This window comes from Psammomys obesus, unplaced genomic scaffold (assembly GCF_907164565.1).
Source record: "Psammomys obesus unplaced genomic scaffold, mPsaObe1.curated_primary_1811, whole genome shotgun sequence".
NCBI classification, from domain to species: Eukaryota; Metazoa; Chordata; class Mammalia; order Rodentia; family Muridae; genus Psammomys; species Psammomys obesus.
The window spans coordinates 3,062,526-3,082,671 of NW_026591450.1; the positions used below are offsets into that span (position 1 = coordinate 3,062,526).

The 20,146-nt window shown below is 43.3% G+C and overlaps 1 protein-coding gene across 1 annotated transcript in view; it reads left to right on the top strand.

Moving 5' to 3' along the window:
• The window catches only part of Akain1 (A-kinase anchor inhibitor 1), a 44,239-nt gene extending 38,154 nt beyond the window's left edge, over positions 1 to 6,085 (top strand). The window contains exon 2 of the mRNA XM_055610125.1: positions 4,169 to 6,085. Within this exon, the coding sequence (XP_055466100.1) occupies positions 4,169 to 4,362 (194 nt within the window). The 3' untranslated portion in view covers positions 4,363 to 6,085. The remainder of the gene's footprint in view (positions 1 to 4,168) is intronic.
• Positions 6,086 to 20,146: the final 14,061 nt, after the last annotated feature.

A 20,146-nucleotide genomic window follows, 5' to 3' on the forward strand; every position in this document is an offset into this window, starting at 1 on the left:
GACTTCAGCCTTATCCAGCAGAACCCCATGTGTGTGTGTGTGTGTATGCATGCATATGGGTGCATATATGTGTGAGCACATGTGTGTACATGTGTGTGTCAATAAATAGCATCAGACAGCAGAGTTTCAGGGAGCTCAAGGTATCTCAAGTTCACCTTTAGTACCATATGGCACTGGGATGGCAAACAGCATTTCACATCTCAGAGTCAAGAATTTGATCACATACAATGGGCAAAATGTCGAGAGCCAGTTGCTGCACTACAGCTCCCCCCCTCCCTTGGTGCCAGTCCATAGCTGGTCTTCCTGGTGTGATCCTGGCTAGGTGGGGAGCAAAACATGCACATCCAGTTATCAGGGGAAGTCTCCAATCCAGTCTAGCCACCAACCATTAGCCACATGGCAAACTACTAAATTCTTCCACCGGGGTGGGTAAGATGGACATGAAGAGGAATCTCTGACAAGAATAGCAGGGAGCCGCAGAGCTCCTATTGGCTTCTGGAATGTTGGATGTCAAGAATGAAGGATCCGCAGAAAGCAAGGCATTTTGGGAACCCGGGCAGGAGAAAGGGACTAACAATTCTCCACAGGAAAACACCTCAGACAAACTTAGCTGTATCACGTTCTTGATTTTGCATGGCAGGTTTAATTAAATAGACTTGCCATCTTCTGTGACAAAGGAAATGGTATTGAAAATGTTAGTTAGGCCAGAGGACACTCGCATCATTAAGAACCAGGCAGTGGGCCACCTGAAATGTGTAGGTTACAGTGCAGCAATTTAGATGCCGGTAAGTGAATGGCGAGGCATCAGGCATTTCTGTGGCTGCCTCTGCCTTCTACTCGGTTGTAGTGTACATCTTCACACTATTCTCATTAAAAAAAGTTGGGTCTCCACAAGGAATTTCTCCAACACGATGTTCCTGCAAATGAATACTTGGCCTCTCCATGAGTACTATATTGGGCACAGAACACGTGTTCTGCCCATATTGCAAGGTCCTAGTGATTTCTTCTTTCAAGATCTCTCCCAGGGGCAGAAATTCTTAACTGCCTTCTTAACTGTAGACTTGAGCTCCCCAGCATCTACTATTCTGCCCAGTTCATGAACCCCAAAAGACCAGGGCTCTTTAATAAACAGACTGCACTGTAAATACTTGAGGTTCTTTTTATTATAAATCATTGCAAGCTGCAGCTTGGGCCCACACCCCCCACTGCCAAAGAGGTGAGAGCCAAGAGCCCCATGCTCAGGTTAGTTGGGTGATTTAAAGATTCTGGTTCCTCCCAGCATGCCCAAGGCAGGGGCAATTTCTGCCTGGCAAGCATCTATTGGTCAAAATGCTACATTTTGAATTGATTGGCTATAGGAAGGTCCCCGACCATTAATGATCTGGTGTCCCTCCCTAGGGGGATGGGCCAGTTTCCTAGCAACTGTATCTCTAGTGGGTGGGGAAAGAATGCAGTAAGGCGGGTTCTTCCCCTCAGGGCATTCCTGGACTTCTCCACCCAGCTAGTTCAGGCCTTAAATATTAATAGCTGATTTTTAATCTTTTGGTCTCTCACAATGAATGGACCAGAATGAGTGGCAGGTGTTCAGTGGCTAGCGTTAGTGGACAGCTTGCTAAGGACAGCAGTGGTGTGCTGTGTTTAACAGACTTTCTCCAAAGGATTTCAGCTGATGACAAGAATCAGTGGTACTTTAGCTTCGAAACCTGTGAGAAGCTTGTACAAGCACACAATAAGACAAGTCATAGATAAGCAGAGATAAGAGTAAGTAGGGGCTGTAGAACTGGGGGGAATATAACAGGATGGGAGAGGATGTCAGCAGCAGATGGAGAGCTGTCTGTCTTGGCAGAGGAAAACTCATTTAATGCAATGACTGCAGCTATGATGTTCAGCTAAGAAGTCATGTATGATGCTCATGTCCCTCTAATCACACCCTTGTCCCCTCCCTTATCATTTAGGAGAAAGGGATAGCAAGTGTCTAAACTCCTGATGCACAAGCACAAGCCTCAATTATATATATATATAATTATATATATATAATTATATATATATAATGTTTCATATATATATATATGAAACATATATATATGTTTCTTTATCTTCAGTTGTTTCTTAAGTTCTCTTGGTCATTCCTCCCCCTTTTTTTGTGCATTCCCTGAAAATGACTTTGTTCCTCATGTCCCTTACAAGCAGATATTCAAAACACAGGACATAGAGGTAATGAGGACAATGAAAGGGTAGCTCACAGTGAGCATTAGTCAAACCAACCTTCTGGCCACTCAGGGTCTTCTGGACTGGGGCTGGCACAAACTGCCTTTGACTTTTTAATCCATTTTTGTTTGTAAATGAAGAAATGAAATTTTAGCTTAAATATTGGGTCACAGAATTTCGGATCCTCCTGCCTTTACTCCTGCCCCGCATATGAAGGACTACAAGTGGGCACTACCACACCTGGCTTCTTTCACAAGTCTTCAAAACCCTTTTCTTGCTCTCCATTCTGTCTTTTGTTTCCTTCCAGCTCCAGTTGGGCTGTTGTTGCTTGACCAGCTTCCCTCAGGCAGGTGAAGGTCAGATTGGAAGAACATCAGGATAATGACAAGCATGGAGCAGTCTTCTGTTTTAGTTTTTCTGTTTCCATAGCTTAGTCTAGCCCCTCAGGAATACACCATGACTGACATTTGCTAGATGCTTGCATTGCACCAGGACCCACAGAGTTCTGAATAGATGTTACATCACTCTGTCCCACAGAAATCTTCTTTACTGGGTGTCTCCAGCCATTTTACAGATGTGCAAGTGAGCTTTGAAAGGTCAAGTGTCTTGCACAAGATTCATGACTGTATGGCACGGGAGGAATTGAACAGAGCCCCAATGTGTCTTACAACATGTTTTCAGGGCTGACCGCTTGATATTGGGTAGACAATTGGTGTGTTCTTCCGGGGTAAGTCTTTTTCTCCCACTGTTAGCATTCTTTAGCTGCTGTAATTCTTTGCGTAGCGTTGAGCCTTGTGGACTTTCGGTTATCTGTCTTAGCATGTGTGCTGTGGACCTTATTCAGCTCATGTTTAGGCAGGCAGGTGGGTAAGGTTTTCTGAGTGTAGTTCCTGACTTTATCAGACCAGAAACATACATGTAAATAACATAATACAGGCTGAGCTGGTCATATTTAGGAATATGTATGTATATACATACATGTATGTAATAATTAATGAATGAAGAGGCCGTGAATTTGAAAGAGAGAAAGGAAGGGTATATGGGAGGGTTTGGAGGGAGGAACAGAAAGGGGGGAAAAGGATGTAATTATATTAGACTCTCAAAAAGTTAAAACAGCCGTAATACTACTACTGATGAAAGTTTTTCTAAATAGCTGCCCCCTGCTATCTCTTTCTTTTCTTCTTTCTTTTTTCTTTCTTTTCTTCCTTCCTTCCTTCCTTCCTTCCTTCCTTCCTTCCTTCCTTCCTTCCTTCCTTCCTTCCTTCCTTCCTTTTCTGAGACAGGGTTTTCCTGTGTAGCCTAGGCTGTCTTGGAACTTTCTCTGTAGACCTGCCTGGCTGGCCTCAAACTCAGATCTACCTGCCTCTGCCTCCGAAGTGTTAGGGTTAAAGGTGTGCACCACACTGTCCACCTTTCTTCTTTTTTTTTATTATTTTCTTGAGAATTTCTTATATGAGTACTGTATTTACAACACTTCCATCTCCTTCCTTTTCCTTCCATTCCTCCCATGTCCCTCCACCCTTGTTCTCAACTGCATGACCTCTTTACCTATGATTATTATTGTTACATTTATATATGGATATATATATATATATAGTATATATACATATATATGTGTGTATATATATATATATATATATAGATACATATATACATATAATATGACCCCTACTGATTTTTTTTTTATTGTGCTCTAGTGTACAAGTATTTAGGGTTGAACACTTGGGGTGTGTGTATGTCCCTTCCTAACAGATTTTCCAGAGGACTTCGCTGGCCAGGGCTGTCTTGTGACCATCTCTCACAGTTAGGGATTCTGGAATAGTGAGAACATCAAGGAGGGTACATCAGAGGGCAAAACAATGGAGGGAGACACGGAGGCTTGCGCTGCAAGGCCCTTCTGGCAGCATTTTGACCTCTGGGACTGAACTTCTTCTCTCCTCCTTTCCATGCTTTTGGCTAGGTGACAAGCCTGGGGACGAGCTGGAGGAGCTGAAGCTGCAGAATGCCAGCAAGCGGATCGTGCAGAAGGCCATCCTGCAGGCTGTGCGGCAAGTCTCCCAGGAGAGCCTGCGGACAGATGGTGGACCCAGCGACGGCAGGACCCGGGGCCAGCGGGGAGGGCGCGAGCTGACCAAGAAGCATGAAAAGAAGTAATGGGTACTGGGTCTGGCTCTTCTCACATGCTTGGTCTCTGCCTTTCCTGTTAGCGTAGGAAGTAAGCAAATCAAAGTGTCATTGATGCCTAGCAGTAGGATGAGTTCCCGCCAGCCTTTGCGACAAGCTGTGGTTCGCGCACCTGCATTAGGGACTCTTCATGTTTCTGTGGAGCCTCTGGAAGCAGCTGAGCCAGACATGACACTCCGCAAAAAGTGAATTTGTAACAAACCTATTTTCCAAGTTCTTATAAAAAAAAAAAAAAGAACCCTACATCTTGTTTATTTATACATTGTTTCTATAAATTCAACTGGCAGTTTTTATTTCCCTTTGGAGTTACCCAATGCAGTTCTGTGTTCTTCATAAATATTTGAAAAGGCACACTAGAAAGATGAAGGAATGGACTTTCACCCTGTTCAAACACAGACTTGCAGACTGTTACGGTTAGAGTATAGGTTCAAGGTTAAAATGAGCAGAGCGGATTCCAAGACCCAGCCCTGGTCTAGACCTTATGTTTATATTACTTCAAGAAAGAGAGGTGTTTACACCTTGTGAAAACTCAGTATTTTTTTAATGTCTTCGAGTTGTTCACAGTTGGCGTATACCTTCTGTAGAGATGTGGCGGGGAGAGCACACATATCATTTCTTGACTAGAGATTAAGTTTGATGACTGCCTCTGTGCAGAAGTCGCTGATGACTCAGTTCTTTGGCATTCTAGGGGAAGGGCACATACCCCTCATCCCTAAGCTGCTCACATCCTGGATTTATCTACTCTTGAGGCAGAAGGGGGCAGTGTCCTTGGCAGGGAGTCGGCAGTGTCATCACCTAGCTCTGCATTTTTCACTAGACCCTTACTGTAGGAACGTTCCTTTTCCCATGAAGGAATTTAACATGGCTTAAAAAAAAAAAACATTATAAAAACTATACCGCCATGACTACATGGAAAACTTCTCTTTTTGGTTTTCTGTAGGCTGAAAGCATTTGGAGAGACCTGTCTTCACACAGCCATCTCCATTCACCCCCATAGCTTCCTGCTGCTCCCGTTTGGACAATAGGTGTCTCTCTGGAGTCTTTCAGAGTCTATTGACTGTGCTTGACAGAACCCACTGAGTTGGTGCTCCTGGGGACAGAGAAAGCATTGATCCTTGGTTAGAAACCTCCAGGCTGCCAAGTGCCCGTGCCTACATGGACATGTAGTCTGAAAGCAAAGTATTACTACCATAGAAGTGTGGCTAGTGTTCAGACACCACCAACATTTCAACAACAGATGGGCAAAACTCTCCATTTTCACCCTATTAGACTGTATCTGCAGATGCATATATGGAACAAATTAATTTAGAGAGAGAGTTCATGAGGGAAAATGGGTGTGGAAGTTTAGATACTGTTTATTCATTTCTTTTTAGCAGAACTCATGGCAATTAAGGAATAAAACTAAAATCCCATGGATGCAATTGCATAGCATGGGCAGTGAGTGAGAACAAGTGTAGCCGGGGAAATTATTCAGATGCGCCCCCAAATGAAAAACAAACCCCAAATGCTTGTAGTCTGAAGGTGACCTGCCACTGTGTCTCTGCTAGAACATCTGTCTATAACCAATCTTGTTTTTCTGTCAAATGGCAGAAATCTGTCATCTTTCTTCTCTGGTGTGTATGTACTAATAAACTAGGGATCTGGGAAATGTTATTAATTTCTGTATCTAAACACTATTTATAAATAAACTATATCTGCCTTTGAAATATGTAGCCATGTAAAGCAGTTTTCTATGAAATCTTCGTCAGCTTATATTATATGTTATTCTTATGTGCATATGGCACCCGAGGCTTTCAGGATGTGTCTTCAAACGCTTTCATCTTGTGGCCAGAGGAGGTAATTTTTTAATGTCACATGGCCTTGACTAAGAATAATTTTGTCGATGAAAAAGAAGTGTACTATAAAATGGAAAGCCAAGGTAAGGAGGTCTGGCTGGTCAAGTGTCCATTACGGTTTTCCTGGGATGGAAAGTCTGGAGCAAGGATTAGTGACACTGAGCTCTGAGAGTACAGAAAGAAGTAGAGTAGCCAGAGCCTTCAGGGTTACACATGATAGGAACGGACCCATGGAAGACCAGTCAGATGAACAAATGAGGCCGCTATATTCTTAATTCACCCCCAGTACAATGATAAAACTCTTGGGTTTCGTATGGGGTCTGCAGGACTCCATGTCACATAAACTTAGAGTGAGCTTCCTTTTGGTTATTATCAAGCCAGTACTCAGCTCTCACTCTTTAAAGCTGTGGGAACATTTATTTGATGTCTTTTGTATCTTTGGTTTTCTGCAAGGTTAAGTACACAAGAATTGCCCAGCCCTGTGTGTCCTGCTGTCCATCCTGGCTTGCCTATCTCCAGGACAGAACTAAAGAAAGAAATCCTTCCACAAAGTGTCTTTGCTTTCCCGTGAACATCTCTTCAGTAAAAACATTTTTGCAAATAGACACAAACAACTTGCTGGCTACCGGAGCCTCATTCTCCTCGAACCCCACTCCCCCTTCTTTAAAGTATTCAGTTGCTTAGCCTTTTCATTATGGGATTTTAGGCTGCAAATAAGCGAAATAAATGGTTTTAAATCATTGAAATTGTGCTATTCAAGAATGGGAGCCTGGGTATTTTTCAAGGCAGGTTTATGACCTCTGTGATAAAATAATGCATAAGATACATCCACCGGAATAGGTATTATAGAAAATAAAACCTCTGACAAAGGATAGCTCACTTAACACATTAGTGCCCACAGAGATGTAAAGAGCTGGTATTTGAGCAAATTCCTCTCCTAAGGGAACTTGGCAATAGTAACAATGTCTTCTCTTTTGAGTTGGCAACATTTTCTAAAATGTACGACCACCTGTTACTTTGCTTACGTCACTGCCACAGCCTCACAATAAGAGCAGGCAGAGAAAGATTTTACTTGGTCTGAAGGGGGATTAATATCACAGGTGGAAAAAAATATAGGTGAGTCCTACTGGAGGAGTTCAGAAAGAGACCACTGAGCTGAAACTGAAAATTTCAATCAATCAAAACAAAGTTTAGGAATATCTATGTTAAAATGGAAGATAATATGGCTTTACAGAGTACTTTCTTGAATAAATTAAAACCAAGATAGCAAAGGGCCAGAAAAACTATTTGCCAGAAGAAGCTCAATGTCATCAGCCCCAAACAAAGGCAGCTGAATTAGTCAGCCTTATGTAACTGTAATGAAATACCGGAGTCAACTAAGTTATAAGGACAAAAAGTTGATTTATCTTATTGTTTTGGAAGTACCAGTTCGAGACTGGGTATCTTTGGGATCGTGCTGACGGTGGCACACTGCAACAGGAGCACGCCAATGGCGCTGTGGTCTTGGAGCAGAGGCTCACGGGCACTCTGAGGTGCCGCAATCCCATTTAAGAGCTTGCTCCTGATTGAAGTGGAAATTTCTGAGTTTTGTAAAGTGATGTTTTGCTGCAAGCTGGGCACATGATGTTTTGCCCAGGTTGGCTTGTGAGAGGGCATGTGATATTTTGCTGTGAGCTCTCCTGTGTGAGGGGCGTGGCTTTGGCCAGTTGAGAACATTTGTGGACTCTGAGGAGAGGACATAGATAGAGGCCCACACAGAGTGAGTCATCGAGTTTTAGATTGCAGTGAGCTTTGTGCTTCAACATTTGACTTCGCAGAGAGAAACCTTCCAGAGAGCTTCTCTGGGCAATCCCAGTGAGTCTTATGGCTTCTGCTGACTTCTTGTTGCTGCTTGGTGTTGGCCTTTAGACTGGATTGCTGGTATCCTGACAACTGAGTCTGGTAATCCCCTTATGACTCATTGACCCTAATCAGCAGGAAGTAAATAAAAGAGTTCTACAGCCCTTTTCCCTACTAATCTTCTACCTAAAGTTTCTGGGGGTTGGAAGAAAGGTAAAGGTGCTTAAGAGCCCTAAATTAGGTAGGTTTGCTGAAAAAATCTAAGCCTACACCTGATGATCCAAATGCTTCCCACAAGGCTGTTCATCCTAAAGGCTCTCCCACCTCTGAAAACATCATCCTGAGGACCAAACCTTAACACCTGAGCCTTCTTAGATGCTCATTGGAACTATCTACTAGTAACTGTGGAAACAGAAAACTCTAGGGAGAAAAGTAGAAGATCCTACCAGAGGACAGGAAGCGCATCCATTTTTCTGCCATCTGCCATTTGGTTTTTACACAGTATTGCAAGCCTGGAGTGAGGACACTGGGGTTCTTAGCCCTATGTCTTCTTGCTACAGTGCAGTAGATGAGATCATTCGGGAAGAAATATGTGAAGCAGAAGAGTGCTTTCACACAAAAAGCAGAACACTCACTGAGCAAAAAGGGAAAATTAATGAAAAGAGAAGGAAAGAGGCATATTTCTAGAATATATAGTAGACTAGAAGAGTATATGCGAACTGCTCAATAGCACTACTACCAGAATCTAGAAAACCTTCTTGGACTTTGTGGGCTGAGAAGGCATGATCTCCAAAGGCCAATTTCTGGACAGACATGAGGTTTCTTCAGAGTGATGCCCAATGCCTCAACACAAGAGAACAGGCCACCACAGAGCTGTGGAGGAATGACAGGGGAGGTGAGCACATTGTTTGCAACCAGGATGTTACTTTACAGTAAAAGGAAGCACAAAAAGTCTTAGTGGTCACCTGTGCAAACAAATTCCCCACCACGAGCTTGAACCAGCATAAGACAAATGAAAATAAATGTGTAAGGCATGGAGAGGTCACATCAAAAGGACAGGTAATGAGCAGTGCTCTTACTTAAATATAAAGCGGATGGAAGAAAATCATGACAATTATGACACAAAGGAGCAATGTGTCTCAATGGCATGGGAGTATTACTAACAAAACTCAGGACATGATAAGGGAGATGACATCATGCAAATGACTTCATCTGCTAAAGAAAGGATTTATATGGCTTCAAATGGAATGACCTAGTTCATAAGTCCTAAGAGTTCCAACATTTTATTAGATTTTATAATTCCTACTTAAGCTTATAGCAATGCATCAGAAAATAATAGAATAGGAAAGGGGTAGGCAAATAGAAGCAATTCTTTTAGCTTCCACTTCTTTTTACCTTTCCAATAAGTTCAGAGGAAATAAAATATAATATATGCAATCTTTATTCATGGTTTTGCCAGGGGAGAAATCCCTTGATGAGCAGGAAGAATTTTCCTGCATACGAAGGCCAAGGGTAACTTTTGCGGAGGAAAAGAATTATTTTCAGCATTAGAATTAGGCCAAAGTTTGTCCACAGTGTATGTAAAGAGGGTGTAGTCTATGCCTTCAGCTGAATTCTTACTTCACTGAATAAACACCCTGATCACACAACTGGTGCTCGTGTTTAAAGAGAGACTTCCTTGCACACTCTCAATGAGTGCTTCACTAATTGAGTTATTTGTGTTGCCATCCATGCATATGTTCTCACATTTGCCGTTTCCCTATGCACAGATGGTATCCTGCTGCAAAGGCTGTCAATCTTTTTCCCAGGGGCTTTTTCTACCTATAGCTGTGTTCTCAGCCTACGTAAGGGGTCAGCTGGAAATAGGAGAGAGATAAAGCCACAAGAGAAACCCCAGGCATGGATGATGGGAGCTGGGGCATAAACACTGCAGCTTTCTTACCCCTCAGGTGGACCAACTCAGAACATCATCTCCCAGCCTCCAGCCATTGTCTTCTGATGGAGGACAGGTGTCCACAACACTTTATCTCTCCTCAGAAAACTGAGACTAGATTTACCTCAAGACCCAGCTATACCACTCCTGGGCATATACCCAAAAGATGCTCCACCATACAACAATGACACTTGCTCAACTATGTTCATAGGAGCTTTGTTCATAATAGCCAGAATCTGAAGAATGGATAAAGAAATTGCGTGATAGATACAATGGAATAATACCCAGCTATTAAAAACAAGGAAATCATGAAATTTGCAGGCAAATGGACGGAACTAGAAAATATCATCATGAGTGAGGTAACCCAGACCAAGAAAGACACACATAGTATGTCCTCACTTGTAAGAGATTTTAGCCATACAATACAGAATAAACATACAATTCACAGACCCAAAGAAGATAAGTAACAAGGAGGACCCAAGGGAGGGTGCTTAAATCTCACTGAGAAAGGGAAATAGAATAGACAGTGGAAGTGGTTAAAGAAAAAGAATAAGATAGGAGAGGGAGCACAGAGAGAAATGACAGTGGAGACCAGACCTAAGGAGGCAGGGTGGGAGGATGGAGGGCCTACAGTGAGAAGAGAAACCATGGGCAGAGGCATCTCTGTGACTAGGTGGAAACCTAAGACAGGGTAGGCTTCTGGAAAGGTGTGAGGGTGACTCTAGCCGAGACTCCTAGTACAGGGAGGAGAACACTAATCCATCCACAAACATTTCAGTGAAAAATTTACCCTGCCTACAAGATGTGCAGAGATAAAGATAGAGCAGAGACTGAGGGAATGTCCAACCAACGTCTGGCCCCAACCTGAGACCCCCCACAGTGAAGAAAGCCAACCCCTGACACTATGAATGACACTCTGCTATGCCCACAGACAGAAGCCTAGCATAGCTGTCCTCTGAGAGGCTCCACCCAGCAAGCAGATCTAAATAGATGCTGAGACTTACAGCCACACTTTGGGCAATGCACAGGGAGTCTTGTGGAAAAGTTGGAGGAAGGATACAAGGACCTGGAAGTAACAGGAGCTCCATAGGAAGACCAACATAGCCAACTAACCAAGGCCCAGAAAAGCTTGTGGAGAATGAAGCATCAACCAAGAACCATGCATGGACTGGACCTAGGCCCCCTATAAAGATGTCCTTGATGGGTGCTAGGCCTTCATGTGGGTCTCCTAGTAAGGGGAGCAGGGGAAGTTTGTGGCATGGATTCTGTTGCTGCTTTCTGATCACTCCTCCCTGGTGGGGCTGCCTCTGATGTGATTTGATGAGCTGGGGTGAGTTGGTAGGTAGGCTCCCCTTTTCTGAGGAAGAGAGTAAGGGGGAAGGGAGAAGAAAAAGGGATAGTGGAATGGGGAGGAGAGAAGAGAGGGGGCTACGATCAGAATGCAAAGTAAATAAATTAATTAAAAAAAAGAAATCACTTGCTGATTACTCACTTTTGGGGGTCCCCTCTGGGTCAGCCTTCCAGCCCACCTCACTCTTACTGTACACAACCCTCTTTGTAAATGTTCTCCTCATTTTAAAGTTTCTGCAATGAGAGTATTGAGACACTTCATTCTCAAAGTCATAAATCCTTTGTTTCTACGAGTCAGGAATGCTGGTACCAGTGACATCAGTGTGCTGCTATAGACCATATATATACATATATGGTCAATATGTTTTTTAGGTAAAAATACAAGTATAGAGACAATTTTTTACTTTGATTTGTTTTAGCATCGTAAGAATTGGGGACACCCTTATCCCTCCGATGCTTTCTGCATGAGGCTGTTTTATAGGATCAAAGTCAACTGAAGTCACGTTTGAAGAGAGTAACCGGCGCTCTACACCGTGTGGTTCTCCTCACACCGTCTCCTGTTTCCTCCTCAGCCATCACTTCCGTACATGCACCAACCTTCCTTCTTTCTCATCAGCACTCCTAGACAATTTAAACATAGCCCCCAAAGGCAAAAACCACGAAAAGAGGAGCACAAGGCTAGGATGCATGTGGAAAGCAGTGTCTTATGTGGATCACGGTCTGCATGTATGCATTTAATGTCTAAGTCCAAGCACATAGGCCTAGGATGAAGTTGGTAATATTTTTGATCGTCGTTCTAAGTGAAAAGTAAGCCTGTTTTGCTCGTAACAGTTCGTAAAGACACTGATAACTTTATAAAAGCATTGAGTCTTGAGCTCGTCCTAGAGATGGGGGTCTATCGCATCAGAAAAATGAAAAGTAATTCACTTTAGACACCAGGTTTCGTAACATCCTTGTAGCCTACTGGTAAGACTTCCAAAGAGAATTCTTCCTCCTCTGCCTCACCTCCACGAGCCCTGGGCAGGCTAGGTGAGGGCTCAGTCACAGAGCAACTCCCCTAGCCCAGGAATTATTTTTCTGAGTTGCTCAATAGACTTCATATTCTGCTATTGTCTTAGGAAATAAACAAAACCGGCATATATATATTTCAGAAAGACCGCAGACCGCATAACAGAAGCATCTTCTATTTTTTACAAGGTGATTTCCTTTCTGAAGTAGCCTAAGCTCCTGATTTGCTCAAAATTTTTTATTTTTATTTTTTTCTGAATTAAAGGTTGAAAATTAGAGTTCATGTTGAATCAACATGATCATTGAATTATTATAAATGACTGTGTTGACATTTATTCACAACTAATTGGATTTGTGACCTTAAGCAAATGAACATTTGTTTACCATCTTTGTTTCCATTATTTCAGAGAAAGAGGATTATTATACCAATTCCATTTGCTGTCAGTCAGTGCAAAATGGTATTGGCTTCAGAATGTTGTTGTTATTAAAATAGGCCTGGAAGAGTCGACTAAATGAATGGAAGCTGTATAGACGAATCGCTTTTAATACCAGCTAGGCAGCACTGCCGAGCCACTCTGCTGTTTCTCTTTCTGGGGCAGGACAAACAGAAGAAGGCCTTTCTGCCCAGTTATGATCTGTGCCCTTTACAGAACCCTCCTTCCCTTCTGCCTGCCTTCACAGGGTGTAATCCTTGGCAAGGTCTTCCTCTGCCAGGTGCAGGAGAGGGGGAGGAGCCATCAAAACGCTCCCAGCAAAAGGAAGACAGAAGAATCCAGTTCTATTTATACTTCTTCCCATGAAGATGCGCCTAGTCTTTTAGAAGCTACATCTTTTGGTTAAAGATCTAGATTTAGACTTAAGCATTGTTTTTTGGCCTTGATCTATTAAACAAACAAACAAACAAACAAACAAACAAAAAAGACGTTAGAGTAGGTGTAAGTGTGTCATGCGCCCTCTAAGGGTAGATGTGTGTCATTCATGTTACCAAGGGATTTGTTCAAGGAAACCTGCATGCTTTGCAAAGTTCAAAGCACCTGAGAACAACGAAAGGCACTAAGAACTGTGTGTGAACTCAAGACAAATTTGTTGCCAGAGTTTTCAAAGCAAAAGCCAGGGCACCGGCAGCTCTACCAGGCTGGCTCACCCCCTATTTCCCAACACACTTATTAAAGAGGCAAGTGATTACAAAAAGCAGGGAGAGATTTATACAGTGTGGCTAAGCTGGGAAGGAGCAGATGGAGCTAAGGGCTCCCTTGGTGAGCTGATGTGAGCTTGTGTTTAAACAGAGGACACCAGGTTGCATAGTTAGCGGTTCCAGTCCATGTGTGGTCCCAGCCAACACTGCGTTGTGAGATCTATGCTGTGTTTGGTAAGTCGTTTACTGGTCGTTTGTTACGGAGGCGCATCCCAACACTCAGAAAATTGTTCACATCTGGAGGCGAGGATGTTTTTTGATCTTCCCAGAATTCAAAGTGACCAAAGAGAAAGGTTAAGAAGAGAGGCTTATCTCTGCACCTTCAGAAATGTACGGACATGATCAGGGGTGGTGGCACACACTTTTAATCCCAGCACTCACACTTGGGAGGCGGAAGCAGTCAGAACTCTGTGAGTTCGAGAACAGCCTGGTCTACAGAATGGTTCCAGGACAGCCAGGGCCAGGAATCTCACAGAGAAACTCTGTCTCAAAAACAAACAAACAAACAAGCACGCAAGCAAGCAAGCAAGCAAACAAAAACCCCAAACCAAAATCAAACCAAACCAAACAAAAATATATAGAGAGACACAAAATAAAGGCAGGCTACACGCTTTCTTCCTGCCCTCAGTTACCTGAGGACCTAAGGGAAGTGTCAGTGCTTTTTAGGAAATGCAGTTTCTGGAATGCCTATTTTGGGTTGAAGGGGTGTGAAAGCAAAGACGTTAAAAATGATGCTTGTGCAAATGCACAGATCAGAAAACAGAAACCAACAGGCGTTATCACACTCAAAATGGCCAAGGAGAGCAGTGATGTTCCACAGATGTTACAGGAGACAACTCAGAGAGCCAGAGGAGAGGAGTTGTTTTTCTTTCCTACCAGATTTCAGAGCCATGTTTTTTCAGATACAACGCTGTAAGTGTTAGCCTCCTGCCTGGGTGGCTCCAACACTACCATGCCCTACCTGCCCTATTATCTTTGAATAACCTTAAAACACTCACAGGGCTGAAGGGGTCATGCAGAGAAGTTGAGGCCTAGCACCATGAAGAGAGCCCAGGAGAGGCTAGAGGTGGCAGCAAGAGACTCCAGCATTTTGGAGGTACCAGTACTGTCGAGTGACCATCAAGAACACTGGCAGTGGTGGAGCAGAGCCAGCTGGAGCCTGAAAGACAAGCTGTGTGTGCTGCAGAGGACGGAGCCAGGGAAGCAATCCAGGCCCTTTGGAAGAGCCCAAAAAATTGTGAGTGAATCCCAGACACTGGGCATTGAGTTATTGATACAGTTGGAGTTTCATTTTGCTTTGTTCAAATTGTGACTGTGCCCTGGTTCCTCTCGTTTGGAGTGAGAAAGTATTTAATATATTTTTGATTTTACCAGAGCCTACAATTGAGACTTTAAACTGTTAAAAAAGATTTTTTTTTTTTTTTTTTTTTTTTTTTAGTGTTACAGAGAATCTGGATTTTAAAAGAGACTGGATATTTTTAAAAAGACAACTTTTAAAGTGTTTGAATTTTTAAGGCTGTGGACCTTTTGAACAAAAAATCTGTAAAATGTTTTATATTGTGATGTCATTATTAATGTGTAATCCTGGGGATGAACAAGAAAGGAAAGGTTGTGAATTAACAGTGTTGTATTTGAATGCCATATTGACATGAGGTGAGCTGTCCTGGTTAGTTCTATGACAACTTGATACAAGCTAGAGTCATCAGAGAGGAAGAAGCCAAGGCTGAGAAAATGCCTCAATAAGATGGGGCTACAGGCAAGCCTGTATGGCCATGGAGGGGCGCTGCTTACTGGCTTGCTCCTCGTGGCTTGCTCAGCCTGCTTTCTTACAGCACCCAGGACCAACAGCCCAGGGGTGACACCTCCCTGCCATGGGCTGGACCCTCCCACATGGCTCACTAATTAAGAAAATGCCCTATAGTCTCCTCCCTTCAGGTTCCTGCCCTGTTTGAATTACTTTTGCGAGTTCCTTAGAACAGTGATACAAGTCTAAGCCGAATACAAGCTGCTTTTATTCCTCCCCAAGTTGCTTCGGTCACGGTGTTTCATCACAGCAATTCAAACCCCAAGACAACACCCAACAAAAAAAATCAAAACTAACCTATTGCAAACAGGAACAGTAGTGTAGACAGCAGTCAGTAGAAATCTGGGGTGCTTGTGAAGTCTGAATCCTTTGCTAGACACACCAGAGCTGAGAAAAACTCTCACAATAGCACTGAGGGTCTGGAGGGGCTAGTCTCAAATGACACCCAGAGAGCATGGAGGTAGCACAGAGCTTTGAGTAGGCACCAGGCACCACATGCATACCAGTTCCGAACCTTTCCTCAGTGTGGCGGGATGCTTACTCTCTGACTTCCGGGCTGAGGGTCAACCATTCAGAAGAGCTGAGAGAGCGGCTCCATCAAGGCTCCATGCTGTGTGAAATGGTGGTGCACGGAAACAGGAGAGCTTGGCAAGGCTGAGAAAAAAGATGGCAAAGAATGGGGAGGGGGCAGAGCGGGCTGCGCATTTACAGACCCAGATTTGAACCAGTGGTTAGTTTAGCATCTACGAGTTAGCCCACCAACACTAGGTAGGCAGTGAGGGGCACCGAAGAGCACGCTGGTGTTTGCAGAGAACGCTTTGGCTTTACTCGCATCGCAGCCACGTGATATAAACACGAACGCTTAGAGAGGGTAAGCAGCTGTTTCGGAAGTATTGAAAGGTAGCAAAGCAGGGATTTTCATCGCCTGTCTCTAGGGTGCGGCCCCTTAACCCAGCTTGCTACAGGCAAGCTGCTGACCCTAATTGCACAGGACATTTGAACAGAAAAATTATACCGGTGGGGATGAGAGGAGGGGAGAGAGAAAGAGTCAACAACTTGAATTGTTCTGAGGTGCATCCTTCTAGATTCCTACAGACCTCACGACTCTGAGTCTCGATTTACCCACACTTATATGCCTTTGGCCCTTAGGACGTTTGAGTTTGCAACGTTATGCCAGGATTGGCTGCATGGGAGGGGGGGGGGAGATGGAAATGTTTGAGCAGATGAGACGATGCATCAGGAAGATGTGTGACATAGCTGGTGATTTGATATTTATGAAAGTATTTCTTCTTGCCCAGACATGTGTATTTCCTCTCCTTAGTTTGGGCTTCTAGTTAACTAATTTGTGAAAGTATGATAAATCCCATTTTTTTCTTATTTATTTACATTATAGCCTTTGGCAAAAATTTGACCTGTTTTTATGTTACAGTATAATGTGTGCTAACAAAAAAAGTAGGAAAACAAAGTCACCCATAATCATAGTGCTCACAGTGAAATACTGTTGTTCCTGTTAATTTGGGGAATTTTCATATATGTCTAAAAAATTAGGATGTTCCGTATCTGGTGTTTTAAATATATTTTCCCACTTATCAGGATATCATAATTTTTTTGGTGTGTGAATAAGTATTCTAAACTTTGAGTCACACAGATGAGAGGCTTTCTTTTTTAATTTTTATTAATTACACTTTATTCACTTTGTATCCCCTCTGTAACTCCCTCTCTCCTCCCCTCCCATCCCCACCCTCCCTCACTCTTCCCCACTCATGTTGCTCCCCTATCCACTGATAGGGGAGGTCCTCCTCCCCTTCCCTCTGATCTTAGTCTAGCAGGTCTCATCAGGAGTGGCTGCTTTGTCTTCCTCTGTGGCCTGATAAGGCTGCTCTCCCCTCAGGGGTAGGTGATCAAAGAGCAGGCCAATCAGTTCCTGTCAGAGACAGTCCCTGTCCTCATTACTATGGAACCCACTTGGACACTGAGCAGCCATGGGCGACATCTGTGCAGGGGTTCCAGGCCATCTCCATGAGTGGTCCTTGGCTGGAGTATCAGTCTCAGAAAAAAACCTGTGCCCAGACTTTTTGGATCTGTTGCTCTCCTTGTGCAGGGTATGTACTCACTCATAAGTGGATATTAGACATATAATATAGGATAAACATACTAAAATCTGTACACCTAAGGAAGCTAATCAAGAAGGAGGACTCTGGCTAAGATGCTCAATCCCCATTTAGAAAGGCAAAGAGGATGGATATCAGAGGAGGGAGAAAACAGGGAACAGGACAGGAGCCTACCAGAGAGGGCCTCTGAAAGGCTCTGTGGGGTATCGAGGCAGATGCTGGGACTCATAGGCAAACTTTGGGCAGAGTGCAGGGAATCTTATGAAAGAAATGAGAGATAGTAAGACCTGGAGAGAATGAGAGGTTTTCTTACAATTTAATGTTATATTAGAAAGCATTTCTGGACCTCAGATTAATAGTTTTTCATCTACTCTTAACTCGAATGTACAAGTGAATGCTGCTCACACTCCGAGTTGTTGAGAATTAAGTTGACATTGCCGCAGTTGATCACTTTGAGCTCCAGCATTAGAACTTCCTCTCTGGCACAGGAGGAGCCTGTGTGAGCGGACTAACTTCTCCAGGCTGACACTAGATGGCGCGCTAGATGTTAAGAAAAACAAAAACAAACAAACAAACAAAAAGATTCCAGGTGATTCTTGGAACAGGAGGGTCTTCAGTGACGTTCCAAATTTTCCATGGTGATTACTTGATTTTTTTCCCTAGGTTGTGCGTTTTCCCCCATTACTTGCGTTGGTAGATGTACACTTTGACCGAGTTAAACACAGTAGCATGTATCTGCCTTTTCTTACTTGGGGAAAACAAACCCCAAATATTAGGTTTTTTTTTTTTTCCATCTCATCTGTTAGTCTGAGATAAAAGCAAAACCCAAACCCCTAAAAGCAAATGCAAATTAGCTGTTCGAGCACCTGTCTAAAACCTACTAAACATTAGTTTTCAAAACTAGTGTTCATTTGGTTGTAAGTTGGTCCACACACAAAACACCTTTCACTTTTCTAATCAGCTATAAAATGTGAGCTTTCAAAAGCCGTACTCACACGCTTCACACGCGTGTTTCCTCCATGGATGGTTCAGGGCAAGGCCTGTCCCAGCCAAACTGCATCATGGAGTACTGCGTGCCAGTGAGCTGTGTAGCCATGGTCGCCCAGCAACGGGGACGCCGTTAGGGGACTCCACTCTGTGACTGTGCTAGAGGGCACTTAGGTCGGGATGGTGAAGGCCACCTGCGTGCTGTGGAGGTGAATATACGGTACAGGCCACTGTTCCTCAGACCATGACAAGTACAACGACTGAAATCAGAACAAGCTCAAATCAGAAGACATATGGTAAGCTAGAGCTAGCTCTTAGCTGTTGCCAGCATACCACGGCTCAGCATCCTGCCCATGGCAAACTCTTTCAAAAGCAAGAAGCATTCACGTACAACACTAAACCATAACATTGTAAATACCCAAGCCAGTAAGATATCCACTTGGCATCAAAGGCACTGGGCATAATTTTATGATGTGACTTCATCTGAGAGGCAGCGTCTCAGCACACGAGTAAGTTATGGTCCACTTCAGTAACAGAACAGGTGGACTCACTTGTGCCAAGAGGCTTTCACTCTTGTTATAGCAGGTGATTACTCCTCCTTGAATGCGTCACTATGCAAAAACCCTTTCTATGTTTGGAGAGAAAAGCCTACTCCAGGAAGACAATCAAGAGACCAAACATGAGATTAAATTTCACTGATTACTAGAAGTGGTTAATTTCTCGGGTTGCTGGCTAATTAAAAGGAAATATATTGACTTTCTAATTTGAATCAGGAAATCTTAGGCTGAGGATGGAGTTCAGTGTTAGACAGACCTCTTGATTAGCCTGCACAGGTTCCTTGTCTGCTTTACCCAACACTGAGGAAAACAAGCAGATGATGGACACACACACACACACACACACACACACACACACACACACACACACACGTTAGGTTGATGAACAAACCAATTTCTCAGCCAGCCTGCCTGTCTCTTTTGATAGGATAGCTGCACTAATTCCAAGCGTCGAGGAAAATTAATGTCTCTGTGGTTCAGCTTTATTTTTTTTCTCAAGGAAATGACCCTAGAAGCACAGATGTCAGGTCAAGAAGAATGAGCATCATTAACGAACTCAATACATGCTGCCGTTTGTTCTGGAAACTCGTTGGTACTTCACGTGGAAAGGCCATCAGCTTCTTCTCCTCACTTATAAATTTCTCACTTAGCTGTGCTTCAATTACGCACATCATCATCTTAGAGATACTTGGTGGCTTTCCTCCTTTAGTGCGAATTTATAGCCTTTCTTTCTGCGAAAACGAAACTGCCTTCCTCTGCATTGCCGCACTCAGTGAGATGGTTTCCAATTAGCCGTGAGGCTTTGGTGACCTGACTAGCAACCTTGTTTACTTGCAGCTTGTGCCATCTTGGCCTGCTGACTTCCCACGCATCTTCACAGACAGTTTTCTTTCAAAGTTTTTCCAGCTTTTTCTTCCACAAGCTAGGATGCAGACTTTAAATATTAGCTAGAAACTAATTCTTTAAATTACTTTTGTCTGCTCCTCCCCATTCAATTATTTTCAGATGTTAAAACCCAAATACTCTTCTAGCATATTTGAGAATATATATATATACATATATGTATGTGTACATATATATCTTAAAAATGGTTCTAGTGAAACTTCTGGGACTCTGCATCACAAGCTGGGATTCT